This window comes from Rissa tridactyla, chromosome Z, assembly GCF_028500815.1.
Source record: "Rissa tridactyla isolate bRisTri1 chromosome Z, bRisTri1.patW.cur.20221130, whole genome shotgun sequence".
NCBI lineage: Eukaryota > Metazoa > Chordata > Aves > Charadriiformes > Laridae > Rissa > Rissa tridactyla.
The window spans coordinates 38,013,480-38,038,833 of NC_071497.1; the positions used below are offsets into that span (position 1 = coordinate 38,013,480).

At 38.5% G+C, this 25,354-nt stretch overlaps 1 protein-coding gene across 11 annotated transcripts in view; it reads right to left on the minus strand.

Moving 5' to 3' along the window:
• The window catches only part of SECISBP2 (SECIS binding protein 2), a 34,488-nt gene that overhangs the window by 1,379 nt on the left and 7,755 nt on the right, over positions 1-25,354 (minus strand). For 6 of the 11 annotated variants that reach the window (XM_054185986.1, XM_054185981.1, XM_054185978.1 and 3 more), the window contains 12 exons: positions 25,154-25,241; positions 23,435-23,583; positions 22,758-22,916; positions 19,825-19,926; positions 17,910-18,029; positions 16,619-16,751; positions 7,084-7,253; positions 5,394-5,532; positions 4,157-4,286; positions 2,202-2,422; positions 1,306-1,460; positions 717-918 (listed from right to left, as the gene is read on the minus strand). In XM_054185986.1, coding sequence (XP_054041961.1) covers positions 717-918; positions 1,306-1,460; positions 2,202-2,422; positions 4,157-4,286; positions 5,394-5,532; positions 7,084-7,253; positions 16,619-16,751; positions 17,910-18,029; positions 19,825-19,926; positions 22,758-22,916; positions 23,435-23,583; positions 25,154-25,241 — 1,768 coding nt within the window. The remainder of the gene's footprint in view (positions 1-716; positions 919-1,305; positions 1,461-2,201; positions 2,423-4,156; positions 4,287-5,393; positions 5,533-7,083; positions 7,254-16,618; positions 16,752-17,909; positions 18,030-19,824; positions 19,927-22,757; positions 22,917-23,434; positions 23,584-25,153; positions 25,242-25,354) is intronic. The other 5 variants (XM_054185984.1, XM_054185983.1, XM_054185977.1 and 2 more) reach the window with 3 other exon arrangements.

A 25,354-nucleotide genomic window follows, 5' to 3' on the forward strand; every position in this document is an offset into this window, starting at 1 on the left:
AAAGTCACGTTGATTCTCTACTTCCTCCTGAAAGTAAGTGCTGAGATAAGTTGGCACATGGGCATGTACGCCACGTGACATCAGATGACACATGACAGAATACTTTAGGAGTGATGGGATCCATTGAGGTCCCATTGTCCAGCGCTCTATTCAAGCAAGGTTAACTCTGAAGGTGGATCCAACTTTAAAAAACCTCCGAAGTTTTCAAAACTTTCAAAGAAGCTTTAAATTGCCTAGTATCTGTGATAACTGTCATTGTCCGGGGACTGTATGAACAGAGCTGAAGGAATGTGTTTTGAGAAGTGGAAGGCCTTTACAAAATATGAACAATTCTGGACAGGAAGATGCATCTCAAACAGGCTTCAATACAAAACTTAAGTCCACCATACTTACACATTATGCACTTCTAGATAAAAACTTAAAAAGTTTTTTAATAAATAGAAATAATAAGGAGCTCTGTTAAGCCTCCTTGGACAAAGCAATGAGTGCCACTTGCCATCAGTGGATTTCAGAGAATAATTTGCTCTAAGACTTTCTCAGCAAGAGCCAACCTCAGGTTTATAAAATTAGGTGGGTGGGTGGAATTCACAGAAAAGCATAATTTCACCCCTTACTAACCACTAAAGTGTCAGGTGTCATTTGTTTCAGTGAAAATGGTAGAATTGAAACACACTTTGAATGAAACCTGAACCAAAAACAAGTCAGTAAATACTCACTATAATTTGGTACATCCTCATCAGAGTCCTTGGAAGATGTTTTACCAGTTTCTGATAGACCGTTTTTTTCATATTCAGTGGTTAAGATGCTGGGTTGAGTTTCTCTTAGTCCTCCATCAGCTTCTTCCTCTAAAGCTGCTATCATATCTTTGTAGGCCTTCCTGGCCTCTGTTGTCAGTTGTACCATTCTATGAAAATGGTCCTATGGAAACAGAAAATATTAGTAGAGATTAAATCATACAGTAAGTTTTAACATCTCCATGAAAATCTGTAATGAATAGTCCTTACTCAGAACATGTATGTTCATATATAAAAGTTGTGCAGCTAAGTATGTATAAAGACATGAAAACCAAACCATTTACAAGCATTTATAAAAACAGGAAGAGATGGCCAATCTAGTTTCTTGACCAGTGCTGAGTGGCTGTACTTCTAAAATCAATTTTTCATATAAGCCACTGACCTGGCATAAAGAGTGTTAAGCATGCAAAAGCAAAACAAACAAACAAAACAAAAAGTCAGAGTATTTTTTTTCCCTTAACAGGTGAAAAGTAAAGCTAAGCAAAACCATGAACCTACATATTTAGCTTACCTGAGCACCATCATAGCTAAAAATTCCCACCACACTCACAGGCACTGCTTTGTTCACACAGCGGCCTAGGGCCTTGCGATTAAGGGCAAAAACAAACGGGATATTCTGTTCACAGGCGCAGTCAATAATGTTGTGTAGAGTCTCATCCAACCCACCTGAAGCAGACAAAAGAATTAGCAAAGAATGACACTATTCAAGCTGATTATAACTAAAGGCCAGTACAGTTAAACGATGGCAAAAAATACCCCAAGATTATGGGTGCGTTTTGAAATCACAAAAGTTTATAGGAAAAAAATAGAGATTTCAATAATAGTGTTAAATCTCCATTTTTAAAGCAGAATTTGACATTTTTTTCTTAATTCTTAATTAGCAGTCTCCTTAGACTGACAGTATTCCATATTTTGTTATATGTGTAGTATAGTCTAACGTAGTATTAAAAAGAAGAGCCATCTGCTAAGAAATTATTTAAAGTTAGTAGAAAGTAAAGACAATAATTACAATAAATTTTAAACAAACTATCACTGACAACTTATTGTCAATCTGTGGCCTAGAAGAGACTGAAACAGCAGGACTTCTTGTGGTGGTACAGCTGGCATCAGTAACCTTTGTGTCCTCTCAGCTGTGCTAGGACAATCTTTTGTGCAGCTGTACTGCAAATTGATAACTAAACAGATTCTAGCTTCAGATAATTTCTCCCACCCCTGATAGTCTTGTGCAGCTCACACTACAGCTGCACACCAGTAAACAATCTAAAGAGGGAAGACACCTTTATATGACTGGATTTCCAAGGCTACTCAAATAAATTGCTCCGATGATAATACTGCTGTCTGTATACCGAGTCTGCTTTTTCACATTTCTTTTATTAAACAAACGTATATTTTTTCAAACTTATTTACCCTTTGACATAATCTTTTCACAGTTAGGAGAGATGATGACACACTTCAGTTTTTTCAGCTTCAGATGTTTCAAAACTTCTCTAAGACCCATAACAAGTCTGCGTTTTATCTTGGCCTTTACTGGGTCTTTCTGATACAAGCGATCTTGGAAACGAACCAGTTCTTTTAAGAGATCTGTCACACAACTGTCAACTTCTTTACTAAGTACCTGGCTGCAATAACTGGAAAAAAGAATCGATTAAATGTTAAAACCCCTAAAATTACTAATATGTAACACATAAATATATAATATGTAAAATAGAAACAGTTTACCTTCTGTCTTTGTCTTTTTTCTATTTCCACTCCAAACACACTTGTTATATACATGAAAACACAAATTTACTTAAGATTTTTTTCAGAGACTGAGAACGTATAGAAAGTTTTGTTACTTGTGGTATCTGTCTCCCCTACCAAACCATACTAAAAATACATACACACATGTACAATAAACCTATATATATATGTTTTATACCAATTTGTACATATGTACATAAGTTTTTCTATTGAAGCATTTTTCTGAGGGCATTTATTTTGACCCACATAAACCAAAGTACAGCCACCAAAATATAAAATGCTAATTTACTTCTTAACAAAGATGGAAATCTGGATCAAACTACTCCTCCCCAGGTTCATAGTTTTTGTCTGTCATCCTATTTCACTTATCAACTACAGCCTTGTGGGGTTCAAAAGGAAAAGATAATAACAGATCTATTTCATGCTTCTAGTGACCCCTGGGAAAGATCAGGGCTCCAAATTATTTCCCTCCCCCAAATTTTACACAAAAAATGTTCAGTAAAGAAGGGTCTCAAAGAGAAAAATTAAAGATATCTCAACTGCACAGTCAACAGAAAGATGCCAAGTGGCAAATTCACATAAGATTATGAGAAGAGATACCTGGATTTAAAGATACAATTATCTCAAAATTTTATTTAAATTACAAGAGTTTTTATTTATTATTTCCAGTTGATTTCACTAAGTGTCAAAGACAAGTCTACTAAACCAATGAAAATCTAATCTAGAGACACAAAATAGTCCAAGCTTTGCTGAATGCTCTACATCCTATAATAAGTAGGTAGGACTCAGTTGCCCTGGGCATATTCAACCCAAACCATGCTTTCAGTAAAAGTGTCGCATAGACATAAGTTTAAGTCATTTTTAATGCAGTTGTAAGTTGAATTAGAGCTAACACATGGCATCAGGAAGTTAAAGAATGGACGTAGCAATATCAACCTTTACTATAACATGAATTGCAAAAAGGCCAGCTGTGCCTTTTTGGGAGGAAAACTAAAACGCTGCTTACCTAAAGTAATTGTTTTAAACTGTCATGACTGGATCTCTGCCCTCTTCACATATAGTAAAGATTATTTCTCCTTTTATAAGGAAACACATATACACACCTGTTTAAACAAACTAAAAGTGTTTGCACATCATAACCTCTAAATCTTTCCTTTCTTTCTCTGCCTAGCTATAACATGAAAATATCATCTGGCTAGTCACATTCTTTACATTTTTGCCATTTGGTCTGGCAGAAGAAAACCAAAGTACACACTAAAAGTAAGTAAGGTGTACTACTCTTTTCCCTAAAATAATAAACTGGCATTCCATTTATTTAAAATAAGGTACTTTAACAGCAGCTCCTTATCCTTCCTTAGCCTCTAATGAATTTCTGATCTTTTTTTTCCTTCAAGAAACATGCACTTTGAAGTGAGAATTACAGCCATGTACAGAAATATATGTATCTCTGGATATGATTTCTTTGTTTGTGTGTCAGCTTACAGAAAAACTGAAAAAGAACTTAGAACCTTCAGTCTAAACTCCAATTAGTGTAGCACAAAACACACTTGAAGTATCTTGTTTGAAAAATGCCATATCAGTGGTACTGTGGAAAAACAGACAACGATACAATTGATACTTACTCTCTAAACTTCCTGCTATGGATTTTTGGAAGATTGGAGGTTAGCTGCTTTGAAGTCATAGAACCTTCTGTAGATTCCTTGATCCCTGTGTTTTCCAGAAACCCTTCAGCAACTTGTGTTACAGGAACAGCTACCATGTAAATAAAGATATTTCAATAAAAAGACAGATCAAAAAGCACTGTGAAGAGACAAAAAAGTTGCCAAGTATATCTTGAAGAGTCATTACTTCAGTATCACAACAGTCTGTGGTAGTAGCGGAACCGGTCATACATTTTTTATCTCTTAGTTTTTATTACCATACCTCTTTTTAAACAGATTGCCGGAAAGAGATGCAGGGACTCTCATTACAACATATAATAAATCAAACAGGCACAAAAGTATGTAACATTAATCAGAATCCCAATTACTCAACTACATTGACCATCAACTTTGGCAGACTTTAAAATCTTGATAAGCCCAAACTGAATCTTAGAAAATTCTGAAGTGAGAGTTTTCATTTGGTACACATTTTTGAAAGTACTATGTGTGCGCATTCTCAAACCTCCATCTACATACTTGTCCTGGTTTGAGCAACAAAGGACCAATTTATCTTCTAATGCTTTGGAAAACTGCACTTTTAGAAGAGCTAGTGTCTCAATTTGAGAAAATATTTACTTTATAGCCAGCTATGGTATGTAGATTTCAAGGTATCAGTGTTTTCAAGTTAGCTTGATGCAGGGATGAGAAGGAGTGAGACCTGGGCACTTGACCCAAGCTGGCCAACAGTATTACTTCATAACATGAATGTCACATTCAATATAAATTAGAAAGTTTGCTGCAAAGTTCTCTCTTCCTTGACAGGAGTGATCCAGAGAATTTCTTGCCCCTGTGCTGGACCCCTGAGGCCTTCCCTTCCTGCCGAAGCTGTAGCACTCACAGTGTCTGACGTTTGCTGTCCACTGCTGGGAGTGTACAGCTTCCTGCTGGTAGAGCTGGCTGAGTATAATCCTTGTACATTTTATATTGGTATCGGGATCAATATTGGTACTTCAGTGTCATTAATGTTAATTATCGAGTCTTATTCTATGAAATCTCTTTATATTTCAACCCTAGGGTTTCCTTGTTTTTTCCCCCCAGTTGCCCTTCCCACGTGGGTAGGGGTCATCGGGTGATAGAATAATTGTCTAAATTACAATAAATTGTTGTGGGTTTCTCAAACCATAACAATACTGTATGATAGCCTTTTCTTGAAAGATACCTGCTTGACTACGCTGTAGAAACATTTCATCTTCAGTAATATTTTCTGCAGACCAACAAATATTATCTTCATCTTTTGGTACCACTGTCTGTTCTAACAGGTGTTGCTGTTTTCGTTGTTCTCTTTCTTTCAGAATAATCTAAATATAAAGACCAAACCAATTTAAAGTCACATAGATAGCAAAGCAGTTTGTCTTACCAAGTGTTTACATAAAGACCATTCATAAGGAAGTCTGGCACTATCATTCAAAGTTTACAGTATCTGTTTTGTTTTTTTTTTTTTAATTTGCACATAAAAAGAAGGAAAGATATTCCCTAAATCTACAAATAACAGGACTTATTCCTTGATTACCAACGTCTGGGTGGAGATAATAATTACTCAGGATCAACTACAAGGGCAGATCTAAAGTTAAAGTGATGAATTGCTTCAATGCAGAGAAGCAGGTGAAAAAGTCTCACTCTTTACCTTTCTAATTCACACCGTCAATTTGTAGCAATTCAGCCAACCGCTCAAGTACTTATACATATACGTATATATATATGCACAGTTACTCTGAGCCCTAATTCCCCTGTTAAAAATCTTGAGTCAGTCTAATAGATCACTGTCTCTGAATTTGCTGGTTGAAGAAAAAGAGAAGAAATTACCATGGATAGCTAAGCTTTATGGTACACAGAAGGAAGAAAAGTAGAACATATGCTGGATCCAAACATGCTATTGTAGGTGAATGCAATAATCAGTTTCCTGAAACTCATCTTCCTTCTCCGCTTTCATAACTGCTAAGAAGTATATAGCAGTATATATGACCATTAGCTCAGCAAATCTACCCAAAATTTGTAATTAATTACACCACAACATCTAATTGCTCAAGTAAATTTCTCCCTTTGCATTTGTCAATGAACAAAAGAACAAAAATAAGCTCCCTACCATACGCAGAACACAGCTATTACACAGACAAAGCAATCTTTGTCTTCTCAAACCTACTTTGGAAAATAGAGGGCATGAAGATAGAACAGCTGAAGACACAGTAATTAGTATCACTCCCCAGAGTTGTTATATATGTTGTTTATATTGCACAGTTCTCAAATTCAACTAAGCAGCACAGAATGACCACTAAACTACTTTCACTACCTCTGTAAGAATTGTTCTAGACCAAAAAGTGACCGAGCAATGGAGTGGTACCTCAAAATCCTCTGTATAGAAGACATGATAGGAAGCAACACAAATGGGCAAAGAGGGAAGATACAAGAGAAATCACCAGGTGGATCTAACACTAGTTGCTGCAGAATCAGCTGAAGTTCTGGCTCAGAAGAGCACAGAAACGTTAAACACTACCTTTGTTTGATCCATTTTCCCCAGTCCTGCAAATACGCATATCTTATCCAAACCAAGTAAGATTTCTTTGGATCTTCCCCTAAATGATGTGTGGACACTTCTGTAGTGGCACTGCTTCAGCTATCAAGTGACTTAAATGAGAAAATATATTTTGGGGGAATTTGTATATGCTATTTAGCAAGACTCTCCTCTTCTCCCCAACCCGTTCCCCTTTTTTAAATGAAGGAAAGCTAAAATTGAATTTAGACAAGTGGATGCTGAGATGCAGATATCCATACCAGAAGGTTTAACAGATTCACAGGGTAACAACGAAATTACATTAGCCTATTTGTACTATTTAAGGTAAAAATATGACCACCTTTTTAAGACGTGTTGGTCTCTTTGCTTTAGGGACTTCTCTCTGTTTCCCTTTCTTTACCAAAGGAGCACTGGAATCCAAAGGGTTATGAGGCATCTTTCCTTGGTTTAACCGGTGACTTTTTGTGGCTGTAGCAGGTTCTTTAGAAAGCAATGGCATGGCACCACCAACTGAAATAAAAAAAGTCTGCATCAGACAACCATAAACAATATCTAAACTAGAATCCAATGCAAGTTTCATGACTGGATTAGGCCTAGCACATACATATTAAAATTGTGTTGTGTCGCTATTAAGAATATTTACAGGCAATACTGTCTCATTAAATGATGTTATTTAATAAAGATACTCCTCCCAAAAGACTAACATGTTCTCTACTTTTATTATACAACTAAAATCACAAGCTCTGTCCCTGAACTCCCAAATGTAGTATTTGGTGAAATGTTGCACTCCAAGCTACCTTCAACACCACACCATGCCAGCTTGGTAACCTTCAGGAATCTCCACATTTCATAGTAACAGCATCTCCTCCTCCACAGATTCTGTACTGTGTTAAGATAAATCCTGAGCTGCAATATTACAGATTTTAGATTTAATAGCTGTAAATAATCTGGAGCACTTACTCCAACTATTTGTTACACCTTAATGAAGTGGATGAATTCCATTTGCAGATGGGTAATGAGTAATTGAAAGCTACAGTTAAGTCTCTTTTGCTTAACCAGCACAGCTCTCAGAAGACGTCTATTTTACTTGCATTTTTCTGAGGGTTTAGAGCACAGAATCTTTAAATGATGGGCCAAGTCACTGAACTTGGACCTTCCAAACCATGACCTCACACCCTAAAAACTACTCTCCTTCTTCGACTCACTATCAGTTGAGTAGGAATTGCTGTATCATGTGAGAGCACTTTGTCAAACTTCAGTTACCTGCAATACAAATGAGGTTACATTAGCAAGTCAATGAAGAGGATGAGATAAGTCTCAGTGGAATGTGCTTGACACCTTTGTGCCTCAGGCAACCTCTCTCCCCTAAACAACACCAAAGCTTCTGGCAGCTTGTTTTAAGCCATCTATCACACTTCCGAAGTATTATATGCTGATCCTCCAATACTGTAAGAAAGGCAGGTATTGTTTTTGCAATAGAGAAAAGCTGTTTCCATCAGAGCTGACATGATAAGGGAAGGACTAAACAAAGAGGCTCCAACAAAGGCTTGTAGAACATCTCCTACCCCACAGACAAAAGGACAAACTGATTCATACCGGATTAGTGTCTAGAAGGGTAGTCAAACATTTAACCAGGGCTAATGACATTGCGTAATTTCAACAAAAAGGAAAGAAATAAACTAGGTCTGATAAGCCCTCTAGGTGTAGCATAAAGAGAAGTAAACAGAGGCAGGACATCCAGGAATAATTTCAGGTGCTCTGGACAGGCTCTGAACCCTGGAGTACCTAACCAATGGGAAACAGGGGAGGGAAAATTCAGCCGGCGTTAGGAAATAGAGAGGTGTGTTTCAAGAACCAAAAGTGTGCCTACTTGCTAGGTCACCCGCTCTTGCAGGAATGTTTAAATAAAATGTGCCTCGTATCGTTCACTGCCTGAGCCATTGTTATTGGATAAGGAGCATTTCTCACAATCTGGGTGCTTGTCCGGGATCCGAAGTCATCCCCTTGTCGCTGAAGGACAGAAAAACGTGTCTCCTTGATTTCAACGGTCTCATGTATCATTGCCTGGGGCTCCAAAGGGAATCGAATAGGATCGCAAGACAAACAGGATCCCAAGACTTCGTAAGCGGCAGACCATACCAAAAACAAAGGGGGAAAAAATGAACTTAAGGTAGAAGGCACAGAGATTACCACCAGGCAACTCTGTGCACGGACCAAGGTAACAAAGTTGGATTGTCTTAAGTATTGCCTTGGTGGTTGGGGACATTCTAAGAGATTTGATGGGTGTGAGTGACTGAGATGTACTGTGGTACGAAGTGAGTGTGGAGTCCAGATCCGCGGTTCTGTAGTCCCATGAGGGGTGCAGCTGGAGAAGAACGAAATGAAAGGAAGGAGTGTAAGAAAAGTCTCTGTTCAGAATGGGAAATAAGAATTCTAGGCCTAGGATGAAAAAGGGGATAATAAGAAAGAGCCGGGGAACATTCCCCCAGACAGTCCTTTAGGGAGAATGTTGATGTTTTGGCATGATTCTTCTTGTACAAGATATAAAGATAAAACGAAAATGATACGTTATTGTTGGTTTTGTTTGAACCGCATCCTGGGGGGTCCCAGGGGTGTCCCAGGGTGTCCTGTATCCATCTTAGAGGATTCCAGGGGTGTCTGGGGCGGTGGGCGTCCTGGGGACATCCCTGGGGTTCCCGTGTCCATCCCGGGGGATCTTCGGGGTGTCCCAGGGGGACGTGTTTGCATTTGCATTTGAATTTGTTTGGACCAAAGAACCCATAAGACCTTTTAGTGTATTTTGGCCCAAATTTGGATCTGATGAAGACTAGATCTGTCAGACCTTAAACATGCATGTGGATAATAAGGAATCACCCTCATTAGAAGAATGTGAATATGCTTTTTGCTGGGTCAAGATGAATAGATTCAGGATTTGGGGACGTCAAAATCCATTCTATACGTTCGCAGCCCAAACCGTTCGTGATGTTTCAACTGAAAAAGAAGCTGAATCCCTTAAGTGTCCCTAAGTGAATCCCCCTTAGACTGTTACTTGGAGGTGAGGAAGAGGGGTGAATAACAGGGGAAGAGGACTGCCTCGACAACTCCTACCAGCAGCTCAAGGTTCACCAGGAGGGTGTTATCATTGTGGGATTTATGGAATCCCCTAATTTGTTTGGGCAAGTGCTAGAAAAAGTGCTTGAACAATTCAAACCTCCTTCAGGAGTAGCCCTGCTTCAGTATGTGGATGACTTATTGGTATCCGAGGAGGAAGAAGGCAGGGAAAAATAAGCCACAAAAGAGTTATTGAACTTTTTGGGACAGCAAGGTTTGAGGGTCTCAAAAACGAAACTGCAATATGTGGAAACAGAAGTGAAGTACCTAGGACATCTAGTCAGTGAAGGGAGTCGAAAAATAACTCCTGAAAGGATCAAAGGAATAGTAGACTTACCTCTGCCAAAGACCAAGAAGGAACTGAGAAAATTTTTGGGGCTGACTGGGTACTTTAGACTGTGGATAGAGGGGTATGCTCAAAAGACTAAAGGACTATATTCCAAACTGTTAGCTGAAGAACGTAGCTGAAGAATGTATTGGTTTGGACAGGAGAAGAGGAGGATTTAGTGCAAGATTTAAAACAGAGCCTAATTAGAGCTCCAGTTTTAGCCTTATCTTCTTTGGAGAAACCTTTTCAACTATTTGTAACTGTAGACAAAGGGGCTGTGTTAGGAATGTTAACTCAAGATTTGGGGGATAAACGGCAGCCAGTGGCCTATTTATCTAAACTGAGATCCGGTCTCCCGAGGGTGGCCAGGGGAATGATAGAAGTTAGTAAACCTCACCAGTAAAAACCATTTTAGCGCAAACCATGGGAAAATGGCTAACCGATTCAAGAATACCGAAGTATGAAGGAATTTTAATTGAAAAGGCTGATTTGATTTTAACTACCAGCTCTTGCCTTAACCCAGCAAGCTTTATGTGGAAAGGAAAAGTAGAGGCAAAGGATGAAGAACTTACGCACGAATGCGTAGATGTAATTGAGTACCAGACTAGGATACGATCTGACTTAAGGGAAGAACCCCTGTCTGGGGGTCTTCATTTGTTTGTAGATGGTTCTTCAAGAGTGACAGAAGGAAAGAGGTGTAATGGATATGCGGTGGTGCATGGAATGAGCCAACAACTAAAAGCATCTGAAAAATTACCTAGTGCATGATCTGCTCAAACGTGTGAGATGTATGCCTTAAACCAGGCACTAAAGTTAACTGGAGAAGGGGAAGGAACAATTTATACAGACTCTTGTTATGCCTTTGGGGTAGTGCATACCTTTGGTAAAATTTGGGAAGAACGAGGACTAATAAATAGCAAAGAGAAAGAACTTGTACATGAAGAACGTACAAAGCAGGTGTTAGCTAATATATTAATACCAAGTGAAATAGCTGTTGTACATGTTAAAGGCCACCAGAGAGGCAATTCAATTACTGCAAGGGGAAATAGATTAGCCGACAAGGTGGCAAAAGAGGTGGCCTTGGGGCAGGAGACCATTAAGATTTACAATCTTGTTCCTCAAGTACCAACAGAAACGACCCCATTGATATCCACTGAAAAAGAAAAGGAAGCAATGACAGAAGCAGGGGCAGTGGAGAAAGATGGTAAATGGATTCTGCCTGACGGAAGGGAAACGGTCAACGAACAAACAATGAGAGAAATAATGGCAGTGTTATATCAGGGAAGCCACTGGGGAACACATGCAATGTGTGATATAGTTTTGCAGAAGTATGGATGTTTTGGCATTTACATGGTAGCAAATCAAATCTGCAAAAGGTGCATTATTTGTAAGAAAATAAATAAGAAGACCCTTAGAAAACAAGCCCGAGGAGGACGGGAACCACGGTTAAGGCCATTCCAAAGTATACAAGTTGATTTTACTGAACTACCACCAATAGGCAGGTTTAAGTACCTCTTAGTCCTGGCAGATCACCTTACTGGATGGGTGGAAGCTTATCCCTTAGTCTCAGCAACAGCTGCAGGAGTGACATGAGTAATGATAGAGCAAATAATTCCTAGGTACGGAATAGTGGAAAATGAGTATTAAGCCATTTTACGTCAAAGGTGCTACAGGGACTGATGAAAAGTTTAGGGATAACATGGGATTATCACACTCCCTGGCACCCCCCATCATCTGGAAAGGTTGAAAGAATGAATCAAACCATTAAGAGGCAACTATCTAAATTGGTTCTTCAGACAAAATTACCATGGATTTTAAGTGTTTACCAATAGCACTATTAGGAATCTGGACCTCCCCTAGAAAAGATTAAATGCTTTTTGGACTACCTTACACTGGACATACAGGTGTGCCCACATTTGAAACCAAGGACATGTTCCTTAAGAAACATATACTGGGGCTGTTGTCTTCTCTCTCTTTCCTCAGAATTAAAGGCATTCTTGCTCAAACTCCACAGCTGGAATTTGTCATTGACCTGTAAAAACCAGGGGACTGGGTACTAGTCAAGTCCTGGAAGGAGAGTAAGCTCCAACTGGAGTGGAAAGGACCATTCCAAGTACTCCTCACTACTGAAACGGCAGTAAGAACAGTGTAAAAACATTGGACTCACTACACCTGGCTAAAAGGACGAGTTGAATCCCCGCTGACAGATCCGGTAGAACAGTGGACTGTACATTCTACTTACAACCCACTGTGACTAACCCTAAAAAGAAAATAAGCCGTGGGTTGGGGCGGGATGATCCAGTCAGAAGCTATAAATCTGTGTACGTCATGAATTTTAAGAAGTGTTTTGCCATGATACTGGTTGTAGGGGCAGTATTGCGCTTCCCACTAGGAAGCTGGAGTGTACACCCAGATCACCTATGGAGCATACATCCTGATACCCCACAGACCATACTCGATGATGCCTGTCAAGTACTGAAGTGTGGGGATCTAGAGGCCCAAAGACAGTTGAATGGTGAAAACAAGTACCTGTGCCCAGAAATTTGGAGGGTCGCAGAGAGATATCCAGATATCCTGAGCCTGCATCTTGTGAACAACAGAGTGAAGTGTGGTGGAACACACAAATTGGAGGGTGGACCACTGATGACGGGTGGATCAAGTGACCTAATATATGGTATAGGAGCAGATGTGTCTGGAAGAGACCCAAGGGGAAGATTTAGAATAGCTGTACTGGAAAACAGCAGTTAAGCAGAAGGGACAACTACGACTACTAAAATCCCAGTAATACAACACTGGGAACCACTGAATGATCCAGCCTTGGTAACAGTTACTGAGATTAAAGATCTTAGACAAACATTTGAAGTTGAAACAGGGTACAGTGAGACAAATGCTTGGGTAGAATGGGTAAAATATACTGTTAATAGTTTGAACCAAAGCAACTGCTACGCTTGTGCCTCAGGAAGGCCCACAGCACAGATCGTCCCTTTTCCCTTAGGGTGGATGAAAGATTCTGTAGGGATGTGGTCTATGACAGCATTATACCAAGAAAGGACCGCCTGGGGAAATGAGGCCTGTCATTCACTTTCCTTACTGCTTCCTGCCTTGGAGTCTAGAGATGTTAAAGTGCCACCAGTATTTTCCACAGCAATTAGTAACCATACAGCGTGCCTCTCATGGCACGGTGTGAATGCTACCAAACCTGTGGGGGGATTTACCCTGTGCACTGAAACTCTGAATGTGACCAAGGATGTAAAAGGAAACTACTCAGTGATAAAAGTGCCTCGGGTGGATCTCTGGTGGTATTGTGGAGGGAAGACCTTGCGATCTGTGTTGCCGGCTAACTGGAAAGGTACATGTGGAATAGTACAATTGGCAATACCATTCACCCTAGCATTTGAAAAAGGAACAGGAACCCTGAGCTCAGGCAATAGAGTAAAAAGAAGTGTGGGTGTATCCTTTGATGAACATATATATATATATTCCACTGGAATCCCTAGAGGAGTCCCAGTTGAACACAAAGCAAGGAATCAGATAGGAGCAGGATTCGAATCTGTCTTTTTCTGGTGGGTAACTATAAACAAAAATGTAGATTGGATAAATTATATTTACTATAACCAACAGAGGTTTATTAATTATACCAGAGATGCATTAAAAGGAATAGAGGAACAACTGGATGCAACCAGCCAACTGGCATAGGAAAAAAGGATCGCCCTGGACATGATCTTGGCAGAGAAGGGAGGTGTATGCGTAATGCTAGTGAACCGATTGTGCCCTTTTATACCAAACAATACGGCACCTGATGGTACTGTAACCAATGCTCTCAAGGACTCATAACTTTAGCTGAAGAAATAACTTGAAAATTCAATGATAGATAGTTCTTTAAACAGGTGGTTAGATTCTTGGTTTGGGAAACGGAAGGGAATGGTAGTATCCATCTTAACCTCACTAATCATATTAGCCAGAGTGTTAGTTGCTGTAGGGTGCTGCATCATCCCTTGCATCCAAGGGTTAGTACAACAGCTGATAGAAACTGCCCTGACAAAGCAAATGGAAGTAGATCCCCCTCCATATCCTGGAAAAAATGCTTCGTCTAGAAGAAGAAAATAAAAACTCTTGAGAAGGAGAAGAATGTAACATCATGCTGTCAGCCTTAGAGGCCTCCTATGGAACCATGGCCTAGAAATGCAAAAAGTAATAGGATTATAAAAAAGGAAAGGGGGAAACTGTAGAAAGGCAGGTATTGTTTTTGCAATAGAGAAAAGCTGTTTCCATCAGAGCTGACATGATAAGGGAAGGACTAGACAAAGAGGCTCCAACAAAGGCTTGTAGAACATCTCCTACCCCACAGACAAAAGGACAAACTGATTCATACCGGATTAGTGTCTAGAAGGGTAGTCAAACATTTAACCAGGGCTAATGACATTGCGTAATTTCAACAAAAAGGAAAGAAATAAACTAGGTCTGATAAGCCCTCTAGGTGTAGCATAAAGAGAAGTAAACAGAGGCAGGACATCCAGGAATAATTTCAGGTGCTCTGGACAGGCTCTGAACCCTGGAGTACCTAACCAATGGGAAACAGGGGAGGGAAAATTCAGCCGGCGTTAGGAAATAGAGAGGTGTGTTTCAAGAACCAAAAGTGTGCCTACTTGCTAGGTCACCCGCTCTTGCAGGAATGTTTAAATAAAATATGCCTCGTATCGTTCACTGCCTGAGCCATTGTTATTGGATAAGGAGCATTTCTCACAATATCACATACAAAACATATATAGCAACAGTTTACTTCATAGAACTGCTACACCGCAACTTCTCGGTTTTGATTCTGTGTAACAAAGGCAAATTGAGAACTGCCAAGAACGTTGTGCAGTATGTTAACATAGGCGGCTACAAGAATTAAAGCTGGATTTGAAGTAATACGTAAGTCTACATCCTGCAGCACATGGTATTTCCTTCACCGTGTAGATCGCTTCTTCATTTCAAATTCAGAGTTCTCATGTTCCTGAACTTGATGGCTTTAACAGTTTGTGTCATTTTGCATGACTGATATATTTGCAAAGTGTAATTTAAATTCAAATAATTACTGCTTTACTATCCTATTCCATCCACACATTATTTACCATATGAAGTAATAAGTGGAATGAAATAACTCTGTCTGCAGTCCTTGCCCTTCTTATTCACTGTGTTCCTCTTCTGGTTACAGAGGTCAGCACAATGCCACTTCACAAACTGAAGTCACATTTTGGTACACACCAATTTAATGGGTGCACTGAACGTTAAAAAAAAAAAGTATAAAGCTGAGGTAACATCTGCCTTACACTTACGGGATATGAACATGACACAGATTTCTCTCCTGCAGCAGATTCAGACACAGGCAATTTAATATTAGAAAACAGGTACTGTGACTCCTACCTTTGTGCTCCACCAGGTACTCACCAATCCATGCACTGGATAGTTTTATATAAACAAAACTGGTTATTAGTACCTCTGCAGCATTTAGACTGACTCAAATGAAAAAAAGAGATCAACTGCAGAAAAAGACTTTTAAAAAGCATCTTCCAAGTTCTCTCAGTTAGTGAAGGAAAATCTCATTGATGCTTCATATTTTGAGCCTTTTTAAAAAATGTTCAGCTTTACATTAAACATTGTGAGATGAATTCTCTCGTGATTAGCTCTTTCTGAAATAATTTTTAGAAAGTTCCTTACTGAAATAAGGAGAGAAATTTTATCATCATTTAATTCTAGCACACATCATGCCTCCTTTTGCAAACTATACTGCACTAACATAGCTAAGACTAAATTTTGACCCACAATGAAAAACACACTAAGCTATTTGTTTCTGCTTCCTGATTACACATCTACAAGGTCTGAAAGACTCTCTGCATCACCAAAACCTAGCATTTTGTTAAGGGCAATTATTTCACAATTATCAGACACGGCAGAACTCACCCTTTGGCTTGGGCTGATTGACTCTAACACAACTTCTGTGTTTGCAAAGAAGCTTTTCCACTCAAGTTACAGATCTAGGATTTCTAGCATCAGAGGGGCTTAAGAAAGCCTTTGTTACTGTGCAGCCCCTTCCTTCAGGTCCACATCACAACAGTAACACATATGTTTAAGACAAAGGAAAAATCTCCACAAACATTAGTATTTTCATCAAAGCTAAATTTCAACCACCTCTGATATTATATAATAAGATATTCTTTTGCAAATCATTGTCCTGAAGATTTTTCTTTCCCCAAGTCTTCCTCCAAGCAATTCAGACTGCCATGCTCTTAATTTTTTTTTTTAAAAGAACCTTCATTTTCTCTTTTATCTGGTGAACTGGGCTCCTGTCTGCATATTCATGGATCATTACAGATCAGAAATCAGGCTACATTTAATGTTTGAATACTTAAAACCAATTCAAGTTGAAGAAAGGAAATTCCATCATAAAAAATACCTGAAAACACCACAGGTTTAGAAGACTGTTTTGACTTCTCTGTTTGTTGCTTCTGCTCCAAGACTGCCAGCATGCCACCCAAATCCAATTGCACAGGAATTTGACTCTTCTTGCCAGTGCTCCTGGATGTTTCCTGAAAAAGTTCAGTACCAATTAGTAATGCTCACCATTTCAGACTGTAAAGACTGTATTTTGTATGGTGTGTAATACACTCTTAACATCTTCATTCATGATACTTTTGATTTTTAACTTGACTCAATGAAAGTATTTTGACCTTTAAATAAACATCATCTTTAATGTGAAAAATAAAAAATCAGAAACAGTTCAAATAACTTTTGAGTAGCTGGAGGAAGTGCTTTATGTCAGGTTCCCACTTCAGTCAGACTGCCACCTATCTTTGAAAAAAGAAAAAAGCCTTACCAGAATTGAAGTTTTATTAAAAATACAGAAAAAATTCTCTATCTTCCAGATTATGTGATTGCAATACACATATATCATTATCTTCAATGCCTTATTAAAATGGGAGTTCATTGACTTTAATTAAGTACCAGCTCATCATAAGCAGTAACCTTTCTGTCTGCTTTGAAGAGAAGGCACAAGTGGTGTCCCATACTTGGCACCACATTTAGTGATTCGGAATATAAAAAGATTACAAATGAATAGTCTAGCAAAGACTATGAAAGGGCAAATTGCGATGGCAGAACATGTTAAGGAAATGACTCACAGATTTTATACTTTCAGAAGTCTTATCCTGGAAGATCAATTCATTATAGCTTCTGTTACAATAGGGTTAAGGAATGTGACCTCTGCCTTTTGAGCCTAGGATCTCATCTTGCACCTGAGCTATGCCAGAACCTACTCACCAACATGGAACTACTTACTGACCTCACTGTTGCTCTGTATTTCTCCTCCCAGCCCCAAGCTAATTGGATTTCCTTGCCTCCTTGTCTTAATCTGGCAGAACCACTTTTAAGAGGTTCCCAAATCCTTAAGACAATCAGTTTGGACTGGATTTACGCCATGATCAAATAAGACAGATGAAAGAAAAATTCCTCATATCTGAAACTTGCAGACATTAATGAAAAACTAGTATTTCTTCCAAAACGCTGTATCACAAACTGGGGGCTAGTAATTACTACCACTGTCTGGTTCTAATCAAGACGATCTTGTCACTTATTTCAAACTATGAATACAATTGCAGATGAGCTTGGATCTAGTCTTATATTTAAATACGCTAATTTTCTTTGTCATTTTGAGTTGTAAATTTCTTTTCAAACATGAATTAATTTACCTGCATTTTCTTTCTTTCTGATACTGAAGACGAAGCTTGTTTCCCTGAGAGTCCATCCACCTTGGGATTTCCATCCACTGTGGGAGACCAACTATCCCAAGGCTCTTCAGGGAGATGAATCTTTGAAATTTAGAGACAAAAGGTGAGACAGAGGAAGAGAAAATATTTAAAGACACATGGAAAAGGGTAAAGTGAAGATGATTTTAAAATTTAAATAGAACATAGACAGTGGGATTGAGTCTACCCTCAGCAAGTTTGTGAATGACACCAAGCTAAGTAGTACAGTTGATAGACTTCAGGGACAGGATGTCATCCAGAGGAACCTTGACAGGCTTGACGAGTTGGCCTGTGTGAACATCATGAAGTTCAGCAAGGCCAAGTGCAAGGTTCTGCACCTGGGCACTCCCCAATATCAAAACAGACTGGGGGATGAAGGGATTGAGAGCAGCCTTGCAGAGAAGGACCTGCACGTACTGGTGGACAAAAAACTGGACATGTACTGGCAATGTGCACTCGCAGCCCAGAAAGCCAATTCTATCCTGGGCTGTGTAAAAATAAGTTTGGCCAGCAAATCAAGGGAGCCAATCCTCCCCCTCTACTTTGCTCTGGTGTCCCCCCACCTGGAGTCCTGTGTGCAGTTCTGTGGACCCCAGCACAAGAAATACATGGAGCTATGAGGGCATGTCCAGAGGAGGACGACAAAAATGGTCAAGAGGGCTGGAGCAGCTCTCCTAAGGCTAAGAGAGACAAGGTTGTTCAACCTGAAGAGAAGGCTCCAGGGAGACCATACTGTGGCCTTCTAAAAGTGCAATCATTTATTGGCTGCCATACTACTTAATCAGACTCATTATTTCCTTTTTTTTTTCAGATTTGGAAGAAAAAATCAGCAAGGCAGTTTCATCTTCAAATATTTGCTACAGAGAAGTACAAGTGGCTTAATGATCACATGTCTCTACAACTTATGTAAGCTTTGAGAGGTTATACCCCACTTAAGCTTAGAAAGCTAAAAGGTTTCTCTCAATTGAGCCACAAGTCTGTATAACACTTTCTTTATAACAAATCTCGTTTGAGCAATTACTGTGTCTTCTGCTGCTCATTCCTCCCTGTTGATTCAATTTACTGCCTCAAACAAAGTAAACAAGGGTTTTGGGTTTTTGTGTTTGGCTTTTTTTTTTTCTTTAAACCACATATTCACAATGAAATAAAACCAAGGGCAAAAAGTTCTAGCAGCTAAATTAGGTTCAAAGAAACAGAAACCTGGAGTTTCACCTTTATTATTTATGGTTTTTGCTTTGCAAGAGCAATCCTATTTCCAGACCCTGTGATTCATATTTGGGATTCATTCCCATATTGAATGAATTTCCAAAGTAATCCTTGGGATTCATGTCACTCATGTTAAAAAAATAAAGCTTGGATTTATAATGGACGTTAGACTTAAATTCTTACCCTTGCACAGCTTTAGAACGAAGTGTTACACTGTTCGGATGCCCTTGAAATTTGATTATATGAACAAACAGCAAAGGCAGAAATTGAAAGGGTCTGAGTATTAAGTTTTATGAAGTACAAAATTAAACCAGAACACTACCTGTAGGAAAATAAAATACATAAAGAGAATTCTTCTCAACTAACTTCAAGTGTCCACAACAGAGGTGTCTATATCAGAATTAGTAGCCCAGAATTTATGCAGCAGTTCAGAAACCAAAAAGATATCTCCTTTGGAATGATATGAATCTATTGAATACAGTGAGTAGCTCTTCGCTGTCTACACAGTATCTAAGAGGACTGCCATGGGCAGATCCCACAGTTTAAGTGCCTACATTTAGTCAAAAGAATTCCAGCTTCATTCTCATTTAAAAATTGCAGTCTTTTCCTGCTTATTTTCTTAACGTTCACATAACGTCATAAGATTACTTACTTCAGTCTGCTTTCTGACAGCAGGAGTAAATGATGATTTCTGAGATCCTAGTCTGTTTCTTCTATCAGAAGCAGCTGCCAGATCAGGAAATTCCTCAGCATCCTAAACAAATAAATCAGAAGATGATTTTACAAGAACTATCAAGTCCATATTCTCAAAACTGAATTTTCCTACATTCAAACAATTTTCTCCCTGCTTATCATTCATTCACCTTGATGTGTTTCACTGTACAAAAATTCAGAAGCCAAGTGCAGTACCACCAACTATAATCAGCACTACAATGGTTAAATCATCTATGCAACAGCTAATTCAGGGCTGAAAGAGCTTACAAGAGAAATGCTTCCAACAGCAGCTTGTTATTGCTGTCAGCTGATACAAATAATTAGACGTAAACGGTTCCTAAAGGAGTGCTTTTCAGATCATTTAACAGCCTTGCAAACAACTTCCCTCCTCATCCACTACAGTCTCCAGCTATGCAATTCTGCCTTAAACATGTGAGTGTTGAAGAACAAAAAGGGGAGGCAAAAGGGTAATAACTCTTGACTACTGTATGGAAATAAACAGACAAATCACTCAAGTGATTATGTAGGCTTAGACACAAGAATAAATTTTATTAGCAGAAGATACGTTACCTGGACTCCAAATTAACTAAGTGTAGACAGCCTGGAGCTTGCTCTGCACTGGTTACCTTATATCCACTACCTCAATCATTATGATCCTGATCCTGATTGGGTTTCATTCGGTTGCTTCTCCTACCACTGCTTCTCCTCTGAGAGGCGTTTTTAGCTGTGATACAATACTACTGAACACACCAATACTTCTGCAGCCCTCATTTAAACAGTCCAAGCTAGGAAGCTCCAGTGTAAGGACAGTCACACCTCACTAATTAACTATTTTTAAAGAAGCTTGGAAGTAGAAGATGACTGCAAGAAAGGAAAAAATATTTCACAAACACACTTTTGAGCTTAGAGACTGGAACCAAAGGTAGTACTTTCACATTCAAATAGCCCTCATTAGAATAAATTTTAATTTCAGTCTGTCCAATCACTTCCTGAATTCAAATAAATGTCTGGCATTTCCTGTAGCAAAATGAATAATTATAACACAGCACTCACTGTAATATTATACCTCCTTACATTTGTTAACTCATCACCTATAGGAACCAGAGAACATCAAACAAAATTATGAGAAAGATCAATTAATTTCCCTTTTATTTCCCTGTCACTTCTGATTCACACTTAGCCATCTATTTTACTGACTGAGAAGCCCTAGTTTATTCAGTCTTGCCTCCTACAGAAATTGCTTCATACCTTTGATTATTTTTGGAGCCCTCTGTCTATTTTTTTTAGTTCAACTATGTATATTTTTTTTAAGGAGTGGGGGAAACACAAGAAAACAAAATCCATACTATATTTAGATAGGACACGCATCCTGGATTTATGTACTGTCATAATTGAATTTTTTTTCTATTTACCTAATAATTCCCAGCACTGTTTACCTGTTTGATCAGTACTACCAGCATTGACCTGATTATCAACAGCGGCTTCAACTTCTTCCCCCTCAGAGAAAATAAATAGCTAGCTTAGGGCCTATCACTGTATATAGAAAAACAGGATTACTTTTCCCAAATGCTCATTAACAGTGGCTACAAATGAGTGACTTTTACAAAAATAGTAAACAATCTAATATATTGCTCCAGTAAGCTGCTGCACATAGCAGAACCCTCTTAAATCTCCTGGGTGCCCAGAAGTTTTACGTGTGTGATCCTTTCACGCTCTTCCATTTCAAGAGTATCATACAAGCTCAACCCATTTTCAAAGCAATGAGCACACAAGCATTCCTAGCAAAACAGGAGGGTCTGAAGGCTGCCCCCCACTGCCACAACAGATAATGCATCCACACCATGGATTTCAGTGCAATGCGTGTGTCCTGTTCCATGACTCAGAGCCATTTTTTTCTGCTTTTGTCTTCAATAATCCCATTACCTTCCTACTACTTCTCATGGCTCCTGCCATTCTCTTTCTCTTTAGATGGTAAGTCATTCACATGTCAGACGCTGTATAGTAGCATATAGTAAAAATGGGGATGTTCTCATGAAGGAAAGAACCTGCAGATCTTTGCTTCTACCAATAATTCTCTAACAAAGAGGTCTGTAAACAGTAATTTCTCGTGCAGTTCCAGGACAATGAACTACATTATTAAAAGAATGTGTAGCCACAATTCTGCTCCATGTTCCATGTTAAAGTGTACAGAACAGGAGCCAGCCAGGAAAGCTTCTTTATGCTGTAATTTCAAAGACTAAACATTACGTACACTAGATGAAACAAGTCAACACATGTACATAGCGCTTTCAATGAATGTGGGAGGGTCTAAAGCATTCTGATAGACAGAAGTATCAAAATATTAATATGCAAATTACAGCTATATGAAATTGAAAAAAAACCTGGAATGGGCAATCAGGAATGTAAGCAGCGACAACTGTGTTCCACAGAAACCACCTCCAGATGTGAGATGGGTAAAAGTGTAATACCAGTACCACATTCTTTAAAACTGTGGCATACTATGGTACCCAGTATATTCCCCATTCCTTGTTCACTTTGGTTTCTGCAATAATTTCTACAGAATACTTTTAATTTAGGAAATTTGACTTTTATTGTTGCCTGCTAACATTCAGACCCTCAGATGCATAATTCCAAATTTGCTCCTAAGTCTCTTCTGCAATTGTCTGTGCTCACTGAATACATGGTAAGTCAAAAGGCACAACTGTTCCGTACCAGTAGCTTCTGACAAACACCTCAACTGAAATGGACCTGAACCAATATCCTCTACAAATGGCATCTGAATTTAAAATTGTACAAAGCTGTGTTAACATCTGGTCTTCCAGTACACTTATAACACTTAAAAGAACAACAATAAAACCCTCTTTTGTGTACCTCAATCCTTGGTGGTTCCTGTATTGTAGTAGATTCATTTTGAGGTTTCTCTACATCAGCGGGTGACTTTGTTTTTTTTTTCTTTTTCTTCTTTTTTTTCTTCTTTTCTGACCCTTCTTCAGGCTCAGTTTCACTAGCATCATTTTTTGTTTCTGACTGCTGAAGAAAATCATGAGGTGCAACCATTAGAAGATGATTTATTTCCATACCACCTACCAAAATATATGCAAGTGACCACACTTACGCAACTAAACAGTATCTTAATCAATCCAGATTAGGACATTATGGGGACAAGGAAAATTCAAGATCTCTTAGAAATTCAGCGCTACTGCAAAAACTGTTAATTTGAAGTACACTGTATGATTATCAGAATGCATCAGGACTACTGAAGGTCAGGAATTTGAAAAAAGTCCAGCCTAAAAGTAACATATTCAAATCAGCTATTTTGGAAGTTCATGTTGCTGGAGTAACACTGTCTTTTTGATATCTTGTTATTCGTTTCCACTACAAGAGAAGAAAAATTCTAATAAGGACTAGGTGACTTAATATTAATTCTTAAAAGCTACATTACCAGTGGACACTGTACAGAGCCTAGGAAAAAAATCGCAATGTCTCACATCAAAAGACACAATCACACAGTGACAGAAATTAGTTTAGAGCAGACAATTCTCAACTACCTTTGCTTCACTATACTGCTTCCCTTTGCCTCTGGGAAGATCTTCAGATGCTGGTGATGACACAATTTTCTTTGGGGGCTGTGAAAGTACCATGGCCCAAGACACATGTGGCTGAGCAGAGCCATCTGCAGGTGTTTCAGGAAATGCTGCTGGGAAAAAAGTGATATACAAAGATGTCTCAAAAATATTTCTCAAATATTCAAAAGAAAAAGGATCAGCAAAAAATTAATCAAGGACTAGCAGGTACAGCACAGAGACATATTCCTTCTGAGGAATGACTGAAATAAGACACTCATACGTTTTGTTTCACCAGAAAGCTTTCTAGAATTGTAACTACTCCATATATTGTCCAGCACTATATACATATATTTAGCCTAATTAAATTATAAATGGGAGATTCTCTGTCATACTAACCACATACAAATAATTCCATGCTCATTTTCTAAGCTATTTTTCTTTAAAATAATGAACTTCTGCTGTATTTATATACAAAATTCCTTTAATATTTATCCCACTCAGTCATACAGCTTTCACATACAAGGCCACATCAGTATTTTCTCAGAAAACTTCCCAGATTTACAGACATACAAACCAGCTGAAAGACTTCCTAATATGCCTAAGTGTACAAGAATTTCATCATTAGCACTCAGACGTATCAATATTTTGAAAGAACTCACACTTAATTGATTTTGTAAATATTCCAAACACACAGCAAATACAGAGCAAAATCTAAATTTCTTTTAAGAATGAGGAAAACTTTCATTGAACAATTACAGAGCACAGTGGTTTTACGTGGCAAGGTTTTGGTAGCAGGTGGAGGCTGCAGGGGTAGCCTCAGTTAGAAGCTGGACACTGCCAGCCCCAGCCAGCTCCAAGAGAGACCCGGACTGGTGCATGTCTGTGTATACACAGAAATCCAGTGAGAGACACTTAGACAATTCGATACATAATGCACATGATGCCTCTAAGACAGAGTCCTGCTGAACAGAACCTTTTTTCAAACAATTATGGATTTAAGTATCAATATTAATTGAAGTATTATTAAATTTAAGTATTCCAATTAAATTGAAAAACTTACTTGAAACTAGCCACCTGACAGTTTGTGGCAATTTAAAAATAACAAAAAAAAAAGAGTTCTGCATCCCACAGCTAGACGGGAAAATAAAAAAAAAGGGGGGATATTTCAGCACCAAAGTTCTCCACAGCTATCCTTTGTTTAACAGGCTTGACAGAAATAACATATGCCACAGAATAATTTTTATGTACATACTAGAACCTAGACTGCCAGCTACCGAAAATAAATCTGCTTATCAAGACTGGTGGAATATTTACCTCTCATTTATTCTTGAAAAAAATCTGAAAATGACTCAAAAGACTTCCAATAATATGCATTACTTCCTCTCCTCTTAAACAACATGTGAGGCAACTAGAGCAATATTTGCCCCTGAGCACCGATGAAACAGCAGAGAAGGAAGATAATCCCAGTTTTGATGTGCTGATGAAATCTATAAGCAAGAATGAGCTATAAGTGGTCATCTCATCTGAAAAAAAACTGATATAGCCTTATTTGTTCCTTTTTTTTCTTCTGTAGTGCGTTTGTTGTTTAATTCCTTTTTTTATTTCAAACATCAATAGCTCCTCAGAACACTTCAGTTTTCCAAATTGATGAGATATAGCCAGTTAAAACACAGGGAAATAATTTGTGTCTGGAGAACTTACCTCTACCATCAAACGAAGAGGGAATTAAGCTGGTTACTGTTTCATCTAAAGTTTTTGATGAAGCTTTGCTTTCCACAGAAGTAGTTTCCTGGAAAATAGGCAGTCAGGTATCATAAAAGCAGGAATAAAAATCACTGACCTAAACAGAGCTAAAGATAAAAAAACACCATAAATTAAAAAATCCTCAACCTGTGCACAGAT